The sequence below is a fragment of the Monodon monoceros genome, unplaced genomic scaffold (assembly GCF_005190385.1).
Source record: "Monodon monoceros isolate NGI ecotype Baffin Bay Population unplaced genomic scaffold, NGI_Narwhal_1 Super_Scaffold_16, whole genome shotgun sequence".
Taxonomy (NCBI): Eukaryota; Metazoa; Chordata; class Mammalia; order Artiodactyla; family Monodontidae; genus Monodon; species Monodon monoceros.
The window spans coordinates 71,676,169-71,692,295 of NW_021703772.1; the positions used below are offsets into that span (position 1 = coordinate 71,676,169).

At 40.0% G+C, this 16,127-nt stretch overlaps 2 protein-coding genes across 22 annotated transcripts in view; one reads left to right on the top strand and one right to left on the bottom strand.

The window, feature by feature from the left end:
- Nucleotides 1-16,127, top strand: part of BAZ2B (bromodomain adjacent to zinc finger domain 2B) — a 382,496-nt gene that overhangs the window by 100,871 nt on the left and 265,498 nt on the right. The gene's annotated exons all lie outside the window — the stretch shown is intronic.
- LOC114897072 (protein FAM71A-like) lies at nucleotides 12,121-15,814 on the bottom strand. The gene is made up of 2 exons (XM_029225727.1): nucleotides 14,083-15,814; nucleotides 12,121-14,051 (listed from the first exon to the last, which is right to left on the bottom strand). The coding sequence occupies exons 1-2, from the start codon at nucleotides 15,125-15,127 to the stop codon at nucleotides 13,324-13,326; spliced, it is 1,773 nt and encodes a 590-aa protein (XP_029081560.1). The 5' UTR covers nucleotides 15,128-15,814; the 3' UTR covers nucleotides 12,121-13,323.

Here is a 16,127-nt window from a genome sequence, read left to right on the forward strand (position 1 = left end):
CAAAAGAAGATCCAGTGTGCTGCAACTAAGACCTGGCACAGCCAAATAAATAAATTTTTTTTTTTAAAAAAAGAGCACTCTAAAAAAATAATCGAGGTATGATTGACATATAACATTATATTAGTTTCAGAAGTACAACATGACTTTTCTTAAAATTAAAAGTATATTTTTTACTAAAAAATACTCTCAGTTTTGAAAAACACGGAAAAGTATTAACATAAAACTTTCAAATATCCAAAATTCTATTATTTGCTTTTTAAATTTATTTTACGTTGCAGTTTATTTAGTGAAACGAAAGTGTTCATATGTGATGAACCTCCCCTCTAAAAGGTGTAAATGAGGGAAGTGGGCATGGAGTGAAATACTTTTGTGATATCAGCTAAGAAAGAACCAAAAAAAACCCATTGGATTAAGCAATAAGAACACTGGCGACCTTGGCAATAATAGTTTCAGTGGAATGGTTTGGACTAAAGGTGAAGAAATAGAAACATGGAGTTTAGATAGGTTTTCTTTCTTTCTTGTAAAGGAAAAGAAAAATAGATTGGGAAGTGTTCAGGAAGGAAATGTGGGCTTGAAGATGACTTTCTTAATAATGAAAATAAAGATATAGCGGCAGGGAATATGATTCAGAAATTCTTTGAGAAATGAGAAGAAACAGGTTCCAGACCCATGTTAGACTGATTGACATTAACTAGGAGGAGGAGTACTTCTGTAATTAGAGGGAATTGGAAAATCTGTGGATGTATACACCAGTGGGATTGCAGCTTTGATGGAAAGAAATTTCAGAGAGTTCAGGTTCCAAATATCAGAAATTCTTCAACCAGAAATGGCTTTTTGCTGTTTTTTAATAAAACAAAGTTTTAATTTCCAATCTTTTTTCTATGTATGCATGTATATATGTATATGTCAATATATACATATATATTTTACAAAATAGCAATGTTATATGTAGTTTTGCATTCTGCTTTTTACACTTTATTTTCTTTTTGGATTATATTATGAGCATTTTCTCATGTCATTAAATATTTTTAAACAGCATATCATAATTGATTCAACTATCTAAGTTTGGGACATTTAAATTGCTTTTGGTTAGCATATGTTACAATATATAATGGAATAATATTACATCAAACATCCCTAAGCCTTTTTGCATATTCTAATTTATTTCCTTATGATACATTCCTGGAGATTGAATTGCTATGTCAAAGCATATGAATATTTTACATATACGCAGCGGTATTCTGGTATTCTGGTAAATGTTAACAACTGGCTTGTATGTCTGGTGGAGGGAGCCCTGATTTGTAGTGTGTGTTGTTTCCTTTGGTGTAATACTCCAAACATGGTCTGTTTCAATCCAACAACTTAATACCACTGAACAGATATGAGATGTGCAGTCATACAACCATCATATAGTATTTACACCAAACTGGTAAAGTAGACGTAAATGATGTCAACAGCATAGGCAATAATAAAACGTAATAAAATAAGTGAGGTAATTAGGGAGTGATCAGCTTTAAGTGTTTATTACCTTATTTTTAATATAATTTATTGAATGGTAAGTTTATGTAATTTAACTTTTAATAATGACTATGTTTAACAGCTAGGTCACAAAATTCCTGAAAATTTAACAGTTGGCTCTTGTGAGCTATTATGAGTAAGCTCCAGCACACCACTGCTAGGTTATCTTTTTTTTTCTTTTTTTATCCTCCTCTTCCTTTCCTCTTCTCCTTCCTTCTTCCCTTTTCTGATATTTATGGTGGAATTTTTCTTCCAAGATTGCTGTTTTCAATATAGGAAGAAATATAAATACTTAGAAGACAAATGTTTTACTCTTTTTGTTTATGGCTTCGAGGTTAATCTTGCTTTACTCTTGAATTTTATTATAGATGGACTCTATTCAAGTGAAAGAAGTGAGGTGTGGATTCCCAGCTTTTTTTCCCCAAAACTCTCTTATTGTTTCTAATAATCTTTTACTTGATTCTCTAGGATTTTCTAGACATATAATTATATTATGCAAATAAAGATAACTTTGCTGCCTTTGATTCTAGTACTTATAACTTTATTTTTCTGTGTAAAGAATAAAGTTGGTCAGTACCTACAAAGCAGTGTTAACATTGAGCATCCTTATTTTTTCCTGATTTTGGAAATGTTTCAAATACTGTATCATTGTCTATTGGCTTCTTTAATGATGGCATTTACCTCACTAGTTTTGGCGCTTTTTTGGCGGCTTTCGGTTTGTTATATGTGTTTATGAAAATCACATTAAGCAAGTATCCATTTATTTCTATTTTATTAAGACTTAAAAAATTCAGAAAGTAAGTTTAATTTTATGTAAATGCATGAGAAGCTTGGTAATTCTTGATGACCTTCTCCATTTACCTTAGTGTTGTTTAAGTTGGTTTGGTTGGTTTTTGTTTTCTATTTTGTGATAGAGGTTTAGATATTGATGGCCTTTGATATTTGGGGTAAGCAACAAGGTGACCTGAGCAACAGAAAATAAAATTCAGATATGTTTTCCCCTAAAACTTTTTCTCTGAATCTCTTGAGATCTGTGCTGTGGGTGTACCTGTGATCCTATGTTTGAGGGTCAGCCTTTGATTTTAGCAGTTCTACTGCTTCATCCTGGCCGACCTGTGAATGGGGCCGTGGGAGGGGGCAGCAGGAAGAGGAGAATGGCCACTCTAATACTGTGGATTATGAGTTTTTTATGGTGAGTCAGTGCTTACTTATGTCTGCCTAGTCAGACTTGATCATTACCTGCAAAAAAATGGCTCCTTTTCAACCCTAATGACTGGTTGAGGAAAATTAAAACAATGAGGCCAAAACGTAGCCCATGATGTTTTTCTGCTGTGTGAACATGGGTCCCAAGCTCTGTGATTCCCACTTCTCCCATAGGCCTTCCGTGTCCCTAAACTTTAATTCTGCAAGTTACGACTTAGGGTATTTCAGAATATTCTCACTTATTTCCTAAAATCTACACCTTGTACTCTTGGGGCATATATGTATAAAATAAAAATCTTTTTATAATGTTGGTATTTTCCCTGGCTTCTTGAATAATGGCATTTCCCTCACTAATTTTGGTCCTTTTTGGTGGATTTTTGGCAGTGATTATGTGAATGGATGCTATCTTATTCAGATTTTAAAGCTCGTTTCACATATCCAAAAAATTCTCCTCAGAAAAGGTATACCATTTTAAACTACTGCTGCTGGACTTTGAGAATTTTTTTCATTGTATTCTTAATGGGAATAATTTCATTTTAATTTGTATATCCTTCATTGTTACGGATAATCATAGGTTCCTAAATATATTGAGGTATGGTATTTATGTTTGAATTGTTTAGAAGGAGTGGTTTTGGCAAGAGTTTTGGAGTGATGTGATAGCAGTAATCCCCAAACAGCTGGTCTCATTGTCAGGTATGGCTGGTTATTTTCACAGGTGCAAAAAGAGTTAACCATGTAGGCCTCCTTGAGTTGGCTTTTGCAAACCTAGAGCCTATACACTACTGCACAACTATTAAGGCTACAACATTAACTTGACTGTAACTTTCCATAGGGAATCTCAGCTAGGACAATTTAAAAGCTACTGTTATTTGCTTTCCTCAGGCTAGGAAAGCAAGCCCAGGACACTACCAGATTTCACCTACAGAAGTATCCTTAAATATCCCTCAAATTTCTTAAGGTTCCTAGCCTGCCAGCAAGTGATCTTCCTTATCACATGTAAGGCTGAGCCTTATAAGCCAGGGACCAGGCCAGGTTTCCTGCAAGGGCTCTCTAGGCATTGGATCCTTAAGTAAAGCCAACCTTAGTTTCTTACAAATACCTGTTTAAACGAGCATTGTTCTCAAATGTGATACTCTAGGTAACAAAACTTGGGTTGCTTAATAGATTTGTCCAATTATATCCTAATAAAAAGGAGGACAGATTCTTAACTGTATCTGTGCAGATATCTCTACTGCCATGAAAGGGTGATTCACTAAAGAGTTTGTGAATTCTAAGGGTTAGAAAGAGTCAGATAATATTTTTAAAGCTTCATTTTAGTTTACAAAAGCAGAGTTTACTAAAGTGTTGTGGTTATAGATAGCTTAAGAAGAAAGAAAACAGAACACTAAAACATTGTCAACAATATTCCAGTCAAATAAACTTTCTATAGTCAGTTCATTCAGTACTATGTGTGTAGTTTTTGTTGTTTTTTCTCTGGAGCTTGGGTTAGCTGTCTGTTGTTATGAACGTTTCTGCTTCTAGACTAAAAAGAGTCCTGGAAATTTTTACTTGGTCCAAAGATGTTCTGAAAGTTGTTCGAGAGATGTCACCAAAAAGCCTTACCGATATTTTATTCTTTGAAGTGTTAACAGTTACAAGTACCTGGCACAATTCTTTCCACAAACTCTGAAAGTTTTTTGTTGAAGACACAAACTCTCGCTTATAGCTTATGGCAGAGCTTTCAAGAAAACATCAAAGTAAAACAAAAGCTCTCTGTGGAAAACAGAGACTTAATGGCTGTGGTTAATTTGTTACTCTAATTCATAATACGAAAATGGAAGAGAGTAAAATTCTCTATTGGGGTATGGTATGTAAATATGTCATAAAAGTTTTGATCAGCATTTCCCCTGAGGGTAAAAATATAATGGACAGTGAGGGCATTGACACATCTCCAGGGACTTCTCACACCACAAAATTTCTGAAATATTTACATTAATAACATGTTACCTATACAGAATTAACCTAGGAAAGGATAGGTGTCTTTTTTGATTTGACAATTTTTCCCATGTGACTCTTAGAATAGTAACATATAAAACAAACCTAATTCTTTCTAACACCTCTGTTTTTATAAGGTGAAGCAACAAGACTTTTTGGCTTTCTTGAGGCACTCTGGGAAATCTCAAAGATAGGTTAGTATAAAATATTGTAAAAAGTTTTATATAGTCTATATTTAGGATATGATTAGGAAAATGCAAAATTGAGAGTTGTTAGAAGATTTGGGGCTTGATAAAAATAGAATCGTGGGTACCTGAGAAATAATATTTGGTTATCTATTTAATCAAAGTAACATTAAAAATAAACATAGAAGATAATATGTTTGCTGATTCATAAGTGAGGAGGAACCTTTATTACTTTTTTTTTCTTTAGATAATCAAGGAAATAAAAAAGTGAGCATAAAGCACAGAAAATTATTCTGGTAGGACACAGCATTTCTACTCTTTGTGCACACTGCACAGAAGGTATGGAATAGCCTTTCATATTGAAGATAAAGGTATTAATCAGTACCTCAAGGAAGCAAGCCCATCAACATTGAATGAAATTTGCTAAAATTTTAAATGTTTCATAGCTTCTTTTCAGAATTGGCTGTTATAAATCAAGGCAAACAAAATTCACTTTCCAAGTTAGGTCCTTCTTTATTGTCTTTCATGTTCTGGAATAAACAGACACTTCACTAAGATCCCCTTAGAGGTTAGTGGTTCTCTCTAAGGGGATCTGCGAGGTCAAAACAATATTTGTAACAATACTAAGATGTTATTTGTATTATTGTGCAATACATTAATCATTGCTATTTTCAAATGTATCAGTAAATAAGTATTTAAAATAATACCTCGGTTTTAATTTCCAATATGGTAAACATCAATAGCTATAATCCATATAAAATAAAAGCTCTTTGGAGTCCTCAATAATTTCTAAGAGTGGAATGGGGTCTGGAGACCAAAAAAAGCCCAAGAATCCCTTCTTTGGGATGAAACACTTTTTTTTTTTGGACAAATAAATGCACATACTCAGTTGTACTTCTCTGTCACTGTTGCTCCTAAGGTAGCCTCAACTGCTCATATTGATTGTACCTTTTAGCTAAACTAATTTCTGTTTCACAGAGAAAAGTTAGGGGTGGGTAATTGAGAACTGTCTGCCACACACCAGCATTTTAGCAGACTAGCAGAGCTCTTGATCACACACAAGACAACTTTTTATAGCCATATAAATGCCTTTAAACCTTAAAGAGGCAAAAATCGACACTTTCATTAACATGACCCAGAACTATAGCCTGTCAATATTAAAATAAGAAGCAAAAGTATATAAGCTTAAAACTATGCTTAGTAATTAATGTTTCAGTATTTTATCTTACTTAGATTTTTTCCTAGGACTCTAATAATCATCATTTAGTTAACTCAATTTAATATCAGTCCAAGGCTTTAGGTTACCTAAAGATTTTGAAATTACCTTCAAGCTGCCATGCTACAAAATAGTTACTGTTGAAGAAAAATTTTGCTAGAATAATGATCCAATTTATTAGAACATAGAAAATTTTCAAAATTATAAACATTGTATGGGATTAATTTTAGCTTATTGGGTTAAAGCCATAACTTTTATTTAAACAAAATTTATTAATCTGTTTACCAAAGATTTGCCTTAATTATGCAAACTTGGGTTCTTAAAAGGTCCTGACTTTGTTTTTATTAAGTATTTTTAAAATTTGTTTTGTAATGCACATTTAAAATATTAGAAGTTCAGTTTTTTTATTCTCTGAGAAATTTGGTTTAAAGACAATGAAAGGCCTGGAAATGGATAGTGGTGGTACTGCACTATATGAATGTACTTAATACCACTGAAATGTACATTTAAAAATTATTACAGTGGTAAATGATATGTTATATATATTTTACCACCAAAAAAAAAGACAACGAAAGGCGCAGATAACTAGGTAAGATGTCCTAGATAGGATATCAGCAATCTTTCTTTGCCTTTGGTAAGTCTTCCACAATTTTTCCTCTTAGGGACATTATTACAGGAGACGTGAGATTTGGATGTGCAGAACTAAAGGTATAGTTCAGATTGTCTATAGATTAAGATGAGATGCAAAAATTTGGCCAACATTTGAATATTCACTGTGGAAAACAGTCATAGATAGGGTTGAAATATAGCTTTTGGACATACTCTTTGTTTTCTGATGTTTACAGGTTAGGATATCATATGTTTTATAAATGAACATTAAAAAATTTATTTAATTTGTCACAAGGAGATGGGGGCTTACAATTTTTCTGTTTCCCTTAGCAGTAGGGCAAGCCCATTTGGTAGGAGTTTTGGCCAAGCTGCATTATATTTTAGTGCTTTACTTTGTGATATATTTGTCAAGTATTTGCTAAAGTCAAGGAACTCTTAGAGTTGGGATGGGAGAAAATAAAAAGATGAATAAGATACTTTATTGATTATCTAATTCTGTTTAGCAAAAAATTTCTAGATTTAGCAGCTTAAAACAACAAATATTTATTTCAGTTTCTGGGGGTCAGGAATCTGGGATTCATTTAGGTGGTTTTAGCTCGGGTTTTCTCACGAGGTGGCTGTCGAGTCTGTTGGGACGGCAGTCATCTCAAGTCTCAGCTGTGGCTGGCGGATCTGCTGCCAAGCTCACAGGTTACTGGCCGACCTCAGTTCCTTGTTGGCTTTGGCAGGAGGCCTCAGTTCTTTGTCACATGGTCATTTCCATAGTGCTGCTTCTGACATGGCAGGTTGCTGCCCCCAGAGTGAGTGATGAGAGACAAGAGACAGAGACTCTTTGCAGTGACAGTGTTTTGAGAGAGGAAGAAGAAAAGTTTGAACATAAAGCAATTTGGAAAAGAATAAACAGATTAAAAATTCTAATAAAGTCATGATTTTGAATACTCACAAACTTAAGACGATCCCAGAAATACTTAGAAAATATACTGAAGAAATTTCCATTCTAAACACATTGTATATATTTCACTGGTATAAGGTGTGTGTGTGTGTGTGTGTGTGTGTGTGTGTGTGTACAGGAAAGGTTCATATCCGTATTAACAGAAGGTTTATTTTGATTCTTAAAGATAGCTGCTTTGCTTGACTTAAAAAGTCATATTAGGATCACTATTTCAAAGAAAAATCTTAAAATCAAGTTCTATTTAGGATCACAAAATATGGTATCATATTTAAAAGCCTTAAATCTAGTACTGTGAATTTTGTTCTAGAAAGTGAATCAGGACATTGGTGATTCTAGGTTTTTGTTTTGTTTTTGTGGCCACCCATGGTGGGAGTGGAATCAAATTTTTAGAAAAGTTAAAAGTAAAATGTAAATAATTCTCAATTAAAACAATCAAGGGAAAAATACTGGACTGGTAGGCTCCTCCTTTTGAGTCTTTAAGATTGTATGAACTATGATTCCCTTCTTCCTTTTTACATTTTAGATTTTCTTAAAATGAAATTACTGTATATGCCATTCAACACTTGACTCTCACTATTTAACTGTTAAAGTATTTGCTTCTGCTTCCTGATTCTACCTTTGTTACCATAGAAACAGAAGCAGACTAGGGAACTTTTAAGATGGCCAGTAACTGAAATTAATGAGCATTCTAACTCATCACCTGTAGTTGTTGTGTCCCATTCCTGCTCTTGTTTTAATAGAAATAAGCAGGCAACATAAGGCCTGTTGACTAGGAGGCCTTAAAAAAAGTAGAAAGGACTAACAGATGGACAGACACCTTTATTCTTCACCTGTGTGTGCTCCCCCAACCCCGTGAGGCCCCCAGGACGATAGTCAGCCCTGCTTCAGCGGTACCTGGCCCCTCACACCTGCCCGCCCTGTGCAGGTGTTCGGCACCAGCCCCTAGGAACATATGCTGAGGCCATGGAGCGTGTGAAGAAGGCCAAGGTGAGGCTGCTGCCCACCTGGGCAGACGCTGACCAGCGCAGTGCTCGTGTGCAGGGGCTCGGGGTGGAGGGGGCACAGGGCTGGGTCCACGCTGAGCCCCGAGAGGCCCTCACACCCCCATCCACCCACAGGCTCCCACAGGGAGGGAAAAAAAAGCCGGGAACTTAACTCATTTGCTTCAGACTTCTTCACTTGCCTAGAAAGCTACACTATGATGAAAGAGCTTTTCTAGTAGCTTGGGAAAGAGATTTTCATTCTTGTGAAACGGTTAGACCACTTTCCATTCCATACTATTATACATTAAAATGTTTATAATGTGCTTTTCATTTGTAGGTATTAAAATAATACATGTTTTTCTAGGGGATGAATTTTGATATTATTTTGATGTTAGCCTCCTGTGGTCAAAATTTTTTTACACGTTATTTAAGTGAACCTTGGAAAATAAATACAGATCTTAAACTCTGTAAGAAGGTATTAAAATATTATTAAATTTAACCAGACTGTTGTTTATCATGTCAAGAAATAAATGTTTTAAAATAGTTAAATTTTAGGAAGTTCCCTGGCGGTCCAGTGGTTAGGACTCGGCGCTTTCACTTCCAGGGTCAGCTTCGATCCCTGGTCGGGGAACTAGGATCCTGCCAGCCACATGGCGTGGCCCCCCCCCCAAAAAAAAGTTATATTTTAAAATGTAAAATGTCGTGTTTTAAGGCTAGTTAGCAGCTTTTAAAATGTGCTTCTTTGCATTTTTTGTTTTCCTCTTGAAATGTAGATAAATCTGATAATGTCCATATTGGGAATAGGAATTATTAGAGATTGCTAGAAGTTTGCTTCCTTCATTTTTTTCCCCGTTTTTTTGCAATTAAGAAATAGCATACCTTTTGGAATTTTTTGCTTTAGAAACCTAAATTAAAGTTTCCTTCCTCTGGTTGTTGCCTTTAAAATTTTTAATTCTTATATTGAATCTATCTTATAGATTTATTTTTTGTTTAGTTTTGAAGAACTTTTACTTGGTTTTCCTTTGAGTGGTTGATTAACAAAACAGTGGTCCCTAGGTTGGGCATTGTTTCCAGGACCCCTGTGGATACCAAAGTCTGTGGATGCTCATGACCCTTATATAAAATTGCATAGTATTTGCATATAACCTAGGCACATCCTCCTGTATGTATGTATATATATATATATATTTTTTTTTTGACTTTAAAATAACACCTATTTTATTTTTGAGTTGGGGCACAGAATACCAAAACTGGTTGATTTCCTTCCCCATGATTCTCCTACTAGCCATTAAGATAAGCCCAAGCCAAATTTATCACTTTTAAAAAATATACTGAGTTAGGACATCTCTGCATATTGTATCCTTTCTTGGGAGTTAACTGATGTTTATGAATCCCGGGAAGGCTAGTTCTGGGAGGGATTGTGGAAGGTTTCCAGTGACAGCATCAAACATCTCCCCTATCAGTGTGAAGATTGTGATGTATCATTATGGGATGATCTCCAGCCAGTTATCTCGACTCTCTGGGTCTCGGTGTTCTCACTGGTTAAAATCGGATGCCTGTATACTTTAAATCATCTCTAGATTACTTATAATACCTAATACTATATAAATGCTATGTAAATAGTTGTAAATACAACATAACGGCTATGTAAATAGTTTCTGGATTGGGGCAAATTCAAGTTTTGCTTTTTGGAACTCTCTGGAATTTTTTTTTCCAACGATTTTTTGATCCTCGGTTGGTTGAATCTGTGAATGTGGAACCTGCAGATATGGACACCTGCAGATATGGAACCTGTGGATACTGGGGGTCAACTGTAGTTGCTTCCTGCTGGGTGACCTTTGTTAGGGTATTGTCTTTAAATCTGGTTCACTCTTAATTCTTCTTAGACTACATGATTTTTAGCCTCCAGTCTTCTATATTAATGGTCTTGTTCTGAACTATTTTTGATTGTGCTTCCCTATCAGTTAAAATGTTTTGGAGCATAGATCACCAATATATGTACATTTTTAATGAACTACATAAATTTAATAATATTCTAATATAGTATATAGGATATATGATGTACTAATGAATATAAATGAAAATAAAATGAGATAAAGATGATATAAATAGGATCCTAAAATATTTTGCTAATGATGAAGACTTTATATTATTAACCAGTTTCTCAAAGTGCATTGAACATGTAGGGGGATAGTTGTTAACAATAGTAGATATCTATATTTCAAATGATGTATTGTTAAACTCATAGTTATTTTTAGCTGAGGTCATCCTTGTTTTTTCCTCATAATGTGGCCGATAACTTGGAGCAGAAGCATCAGCTTTGGCATTTTCATGTTGTCTCTTGTGACTTTATTACTAGTATTATATTCTGTCTTAGTCCGTTTAGCCTGATGTAAGAGAATACCGTAGACTGGGTGGCTTGTAAACCACAGAAATTTATTTCTCACAGTTCTGGAGGCTGTGAGATCAAGATCAGGGCGCTGGCAGATTCCAAGTCCGGTGACAGCCTGCTTCCTGGTTCCATAGACCATGGCCATCTTGTTTTGCTGTGTCCTCATGTGGTTGGGGGAGCAAGGGAGCTCTTTGGGGCCTCTTTTTATATCGGCACTAATCTCATTCATAAGGGCTCTGTCCTCATGTCCTAATGTTAGCTAGCAAGGGGTCACTGCCTGATTCACATAGTAGCCAGTACTATGGTACAGGCTTTTGAGAAAAGAAAAAGCTTTATTGTGATGTGAGCTGGCAAGGCTCAAATCTGTCTCTAAGATCTAGGGTTCGGTCAAGCTTTTATGAGTTAGCTGGTAGGGTTGGTATGTGGATCTTCCAATTGGAGAGCTTTGGAACCTGGCCATTTATGGTAAAGGGGCTTCAACATCACATCTTCCTGGACGATGGACCCTTTGCTTCTGAATGGGTTCCGGTGTTCTCGTTCCGGTCATGTCCCGGTCCTTTGGTTCCATGGAGCGGGGGGATAAACTTTGGTTCCAGGTGTATTTGAGGTCAAAATTTTCTCCTCTGCACATGCTTCAGCTGCATGATTGGTGGTTTTGTTCTGTAGTCTCTTAAAAAACAACTCAGTTATCCTTCTAGAAACAGGATGGGTTCAGTTTGGGCTGGTTACACTAATTATCTCCCAGAGGCCCTCCCTCTTAATACCATCACCTTGGGGTTAGGATTTCAATATAAATTTGGAGGGGGTGGCGACACAAACACTCAGACCATAGCATATTTAATCCATTACTTTTTTTTTTTTTTTTTTGCGGTACGCGGGCCTCTCACTGTTGTGGCCTCTCCGGTTGCGGAGCACAGGCTCCGGACGCGCAGGCTTAGCGGCCACGGCTCACGGGCCCAGCCGCCCCGCGGCATGTGGGATCTTCCCAGACTGGGCCACGAACCCGCGTCCCCTGCATCGGCAGGCGGACTCTCAACCACTGCGCCACCAGGGAAGCCCAATTATATATTTTTAAGTATATTTTTATCATGAAAAAGGGAGAAAAGTCACTATATCCCACCTGAATGGCTAAAAGGAAAGAGCTAAACGGTATCAAATGTTGGCAAGGATGTGGAACAACCAGGACTTTAATACATTCCTGGTGGGAACTATTATTTCCACAGTCATTTTGGAAGGAAAATAGCTTGGCAGTATAATCGGAAGCTGAACATATGCATATATTCAATTCCATTCCTATGTATATGCCGAACAGAAGTTTATGTATATTTTTACCAGCAGATCTGTATATAAATGTTCATAATAGCACTATTTTTAATAGCCCAAAACTGATAATAACTTAAATCAATAACAGAATAAGTTGTAGTATCATCACACAATGGAATACTGTATAGCAGTGAAAATAAATGGACGATCGCCAGGAAAGTCATGCACAAACCTCATAAATATAATGTTAAGGGAGAGAAACCAGAGTCAAAGAGTACATACTATGTGATTCCAGTATGTAAAGTTGAAAAAGCAAACAACATTCATCTATGGTGTTGGAAGCTAGGGTAGTGGTTACCCTTGAGTGACTGCAAGGGGGCACTTCCAGAGTTGCAGTGATGTTCTGATTCTTCGCCAGGTGCTAGTTTCGTGGGGTTGCTTATCTTGTGAAATGTCATCGAGTGGTATGCTTACGATGGCACACTAGCTAATACTTGCAGTTCTGATTGCGAGCTAATACCTGGGCAGGGAACGGCTAAGTCTAGATGAGAGTGCCTGCGGTTCTGATTGCTAGCTAATACTTCTGTCCACTGAATAGCCTGAGGGGACATGAGTCCTGTTCTTGCTTTGTTTACAGACCTTCAGGGGAAATAAGCGTTTATAAAAAGAATAGGGGGATAGTGAAGGAGAGCTTCCCAGACCATAGTCTGACTTTGAGCCATGGCCCTGGGGGGCAAAGCCAGAAAGGAGTGGAGGCCAGAAGCAGCACTGCTGTTGGCGCTGAGCATGTGTGTGAGGTGGGGCTGCCCTTGACTTGACACTGGGTCTCAGACTGTGGCACAGCTGACATCACAGAATCCACTGTGAGGCTACAGCTGGGCTTCGGGACCTAGAAATTCAGACAAGACACTGCATGCATTCTCAGATTGTTTGGTTTTTTATTTAAATTGCAGTAAGGAAGCTGAAATGGGCTCTCCAGGGGTATTTCCCTGAGCCCTGGTCCGCTTTGCAGCTCCCAGCTCTAGGCCCTATTGATGGGCTTCAACCGTCACTGGCTGCACGGTCTCAGATGTCACACCTCCAGTGATCTCCAGCCCCTGGCCACTCTCTGCTGTCTCTACGATGGCCTCCATTCGGGTCCCTTCCACTGGCTTCGCCAGGATGCTCACATATTTATCGCGTGAGGAGGCCACTGTCTTTGTAGTAAGACTGGCTCTGACGTTCCTGAAGAAAGAGCTGATCCTGCTGAGTCTCTCGGTGGTGGGCCCTGAACTCGCTGTAGATAAGCTCCTGCCCGATTTGTGCGAGGTCCTGGACTCGTTGGTGATGGGAGCAGGGCTGATGCCTTTGTGAGCAGTGCCCTGCTCGCTGCCCCCCGGGCTGCCGTGGCCTTTGTCCTTTTGGTCATCTCTAGTGGCTCTGCGGCCGCCTGAGCACGGGCCAGCTGCTTTCTGGATGGTCTTGTTTCCCGCTGCCTTGTGGTGGCTTTCCACTGAACTGCAGAGCGAGGGGCTCGTAAGAGCTCTGTCCTCTCCCCAGTGCTCCCTTCTCTCCCTTCTTCCCTTGCGGGCCTGGGACACCCTCTGTGAGCTGCCATCCTGTTCACTCACTTTGCCTTCCTGTGGCAAGGTTGAGATGAGGGTCCCCTCGTCCTCCTCGTCGGCTCTTCCTTCAACAGTCTTGCCGGTGGGTTCTGCTCCGACCACAGTCATGCCGGCCTCTGGGGAGAGGCTGGTGGACGTGCTGGAAGCATACCCTGAATAGTTCGCGGCACTTGCCAAGCATACCCTGAATTGTTCGCAGCACCGTTTTCCTGCTCCTCAGGGATGTTCTGGCAGTGCCCCCAGTGGCTATGTTGGTTTTGCTTCCTCCTGGACCGTTGCTGGCTGTGGCTGCTGTGGCCGTGCTCTGCTCTTCAGGGGCAGGAGACTTGATCACTGCCACGCTCAAAGCACCCGCTGCGGTGCCTCCTGCCACCCCTGCTGTCTCCACTTTGGTCGTTGCCCGCGATGCTGACACTTTGTCAAGCACTGTAGGTTTTGCTTTTGCAGTGGCCACATCGGGCATGGTATCGGGCTTGTGGGAGTCCAGTTGGATCCCCTCCCCCCCAGCAAAAGCGGCAGACGTGGCCCCGGCCAGCTCAGAGCATGTATGGAGGCTGCAGATGCTCACCTGGTCCTGATCCCACTTTCCTTGGAAATCCTCCACTGCCGGGCTCCTGCCGTCGTCCTGCTCCTCGAACACAGGCAGGCCGATCATGTCCCAGGCTGGAACGGCATAGGTGCGGCTGTGACTCTCCACTGGTGGTCGCAGGAGGTAAATCAGCTCTTCCCAAGAGGTGAAGAGGTCTTCCTGCACGTCCAGAGGGGCACACAGCTGCAGGTACCAGGAGCGGCCAGTGGCAAACTTCACGCGCAGCTGTTGTTTCTCACGATTGTGAGTGGAGATGCTCACGAGCGTCAAGGGAAGGAGCCTGGTGAGCTCTAAGGTCTTTGCAGCCTCGTGGCTCTTGCCCTTGGCGGCCTGGCTGTGCTCAGCGTGCTCTTCACAGCCGGTGGCCCATCGGGCCAGCAGCATGGTGTCTGGGAGTGGGAGGACGGGGCTGCTGGATGTGATGCCCACGGTCACCATGCAGACACAGTTGTGCACGTCAATCAGGTCTCCCCTCTTCGTGATCTGGATAAAGTCGCTCTCGAATACCGGTGCGTCCTTGAACATGTCGTATTCGCCCTTGCGCAGTTGCTGCTGCAGCTTCCCTGTGGTGGTGTTGAACAGGCCCACCCTGGTGCTGCTCTGGGCCGTGTGATATGGGAGCAGAGAGTCCCCACTCATGGCTGTCTTTGATCACGACAGGCGACAGGCAGCACGGTTAGGGTGGGCCCCTGGCTCTTCCCTCCCTCGGCCTCACTGGCAGAAGAGCGAGCTGCGGTGCTCGTACGTCACACACAGGCGGCCCTACGGCAGGTCTTCCAAGCCCGCCCCACAGGCCCCCAGCTTTGCCTCAGGGTCTCCCAGAGGCAGGGGTGTGGGTAGGGGCACAGATGATCACAGTGGGGACGCTGTAGGGCGCCTGGACCCCAGGCTGAATCTCTTCAAGTGTGTAGAGAGGTATGGTAGGCTCCCCCTCTGCCTCACCTCACTTCTGCTTCTGGCTTTTTATCTCCCCAAGAGGCTGTGGTGAACTTCAGTCCTACTGAGAGAAGTAACCACTTTCTCAGCCTAACCCCCTGGCACAGCCTATTTATCCTCTGGTGCCCTTTGTGACCTATCACTGTCGCATAGCCCTTTCCTCATTGTGACCTATCACTGTCACATAGCCCTTTCCTCATTGTGACCTATCACTGTCACATAGCCCTTTGCTTCATCCCCCAGCTGCCCCCTCAGGGCAGGGCCCCCATCCTCTCCCAAAGGAGGGGGAGGACAGGCCCATCCTGCCAGGGTCTCAGGTGCGTACCGAAATAAAAATGTCTTCAACTGGGAAAGTTTTGTGTGGGTCCTTTTTTCTTTTCCTCCCCCAAATTCAGCTACTGGATGAAATCTATAGGAGTGTAAGATGATGGGATAAATTTGAACCATTTAAGCTCATGGTTTAATTGTATCGAATAACATAGAGTTGGCAGTTGCGATCCTTAGTCTGTCCTTTCATAAAATCTCAGTAAACGTTGACGACGGTGATTTTTAATAATCACATTAAAAATTGCTTCTCCTAGGCACCATGCTGCATTCTTCACATATGGTGGTAAGAATGCACTGAGTTTGGTACTGTTAACTACTGTTCCCAGTTTATAGGTGAAGAAATTGAGGTTGTATCTCCTGTTTAAATTCCCAGAGC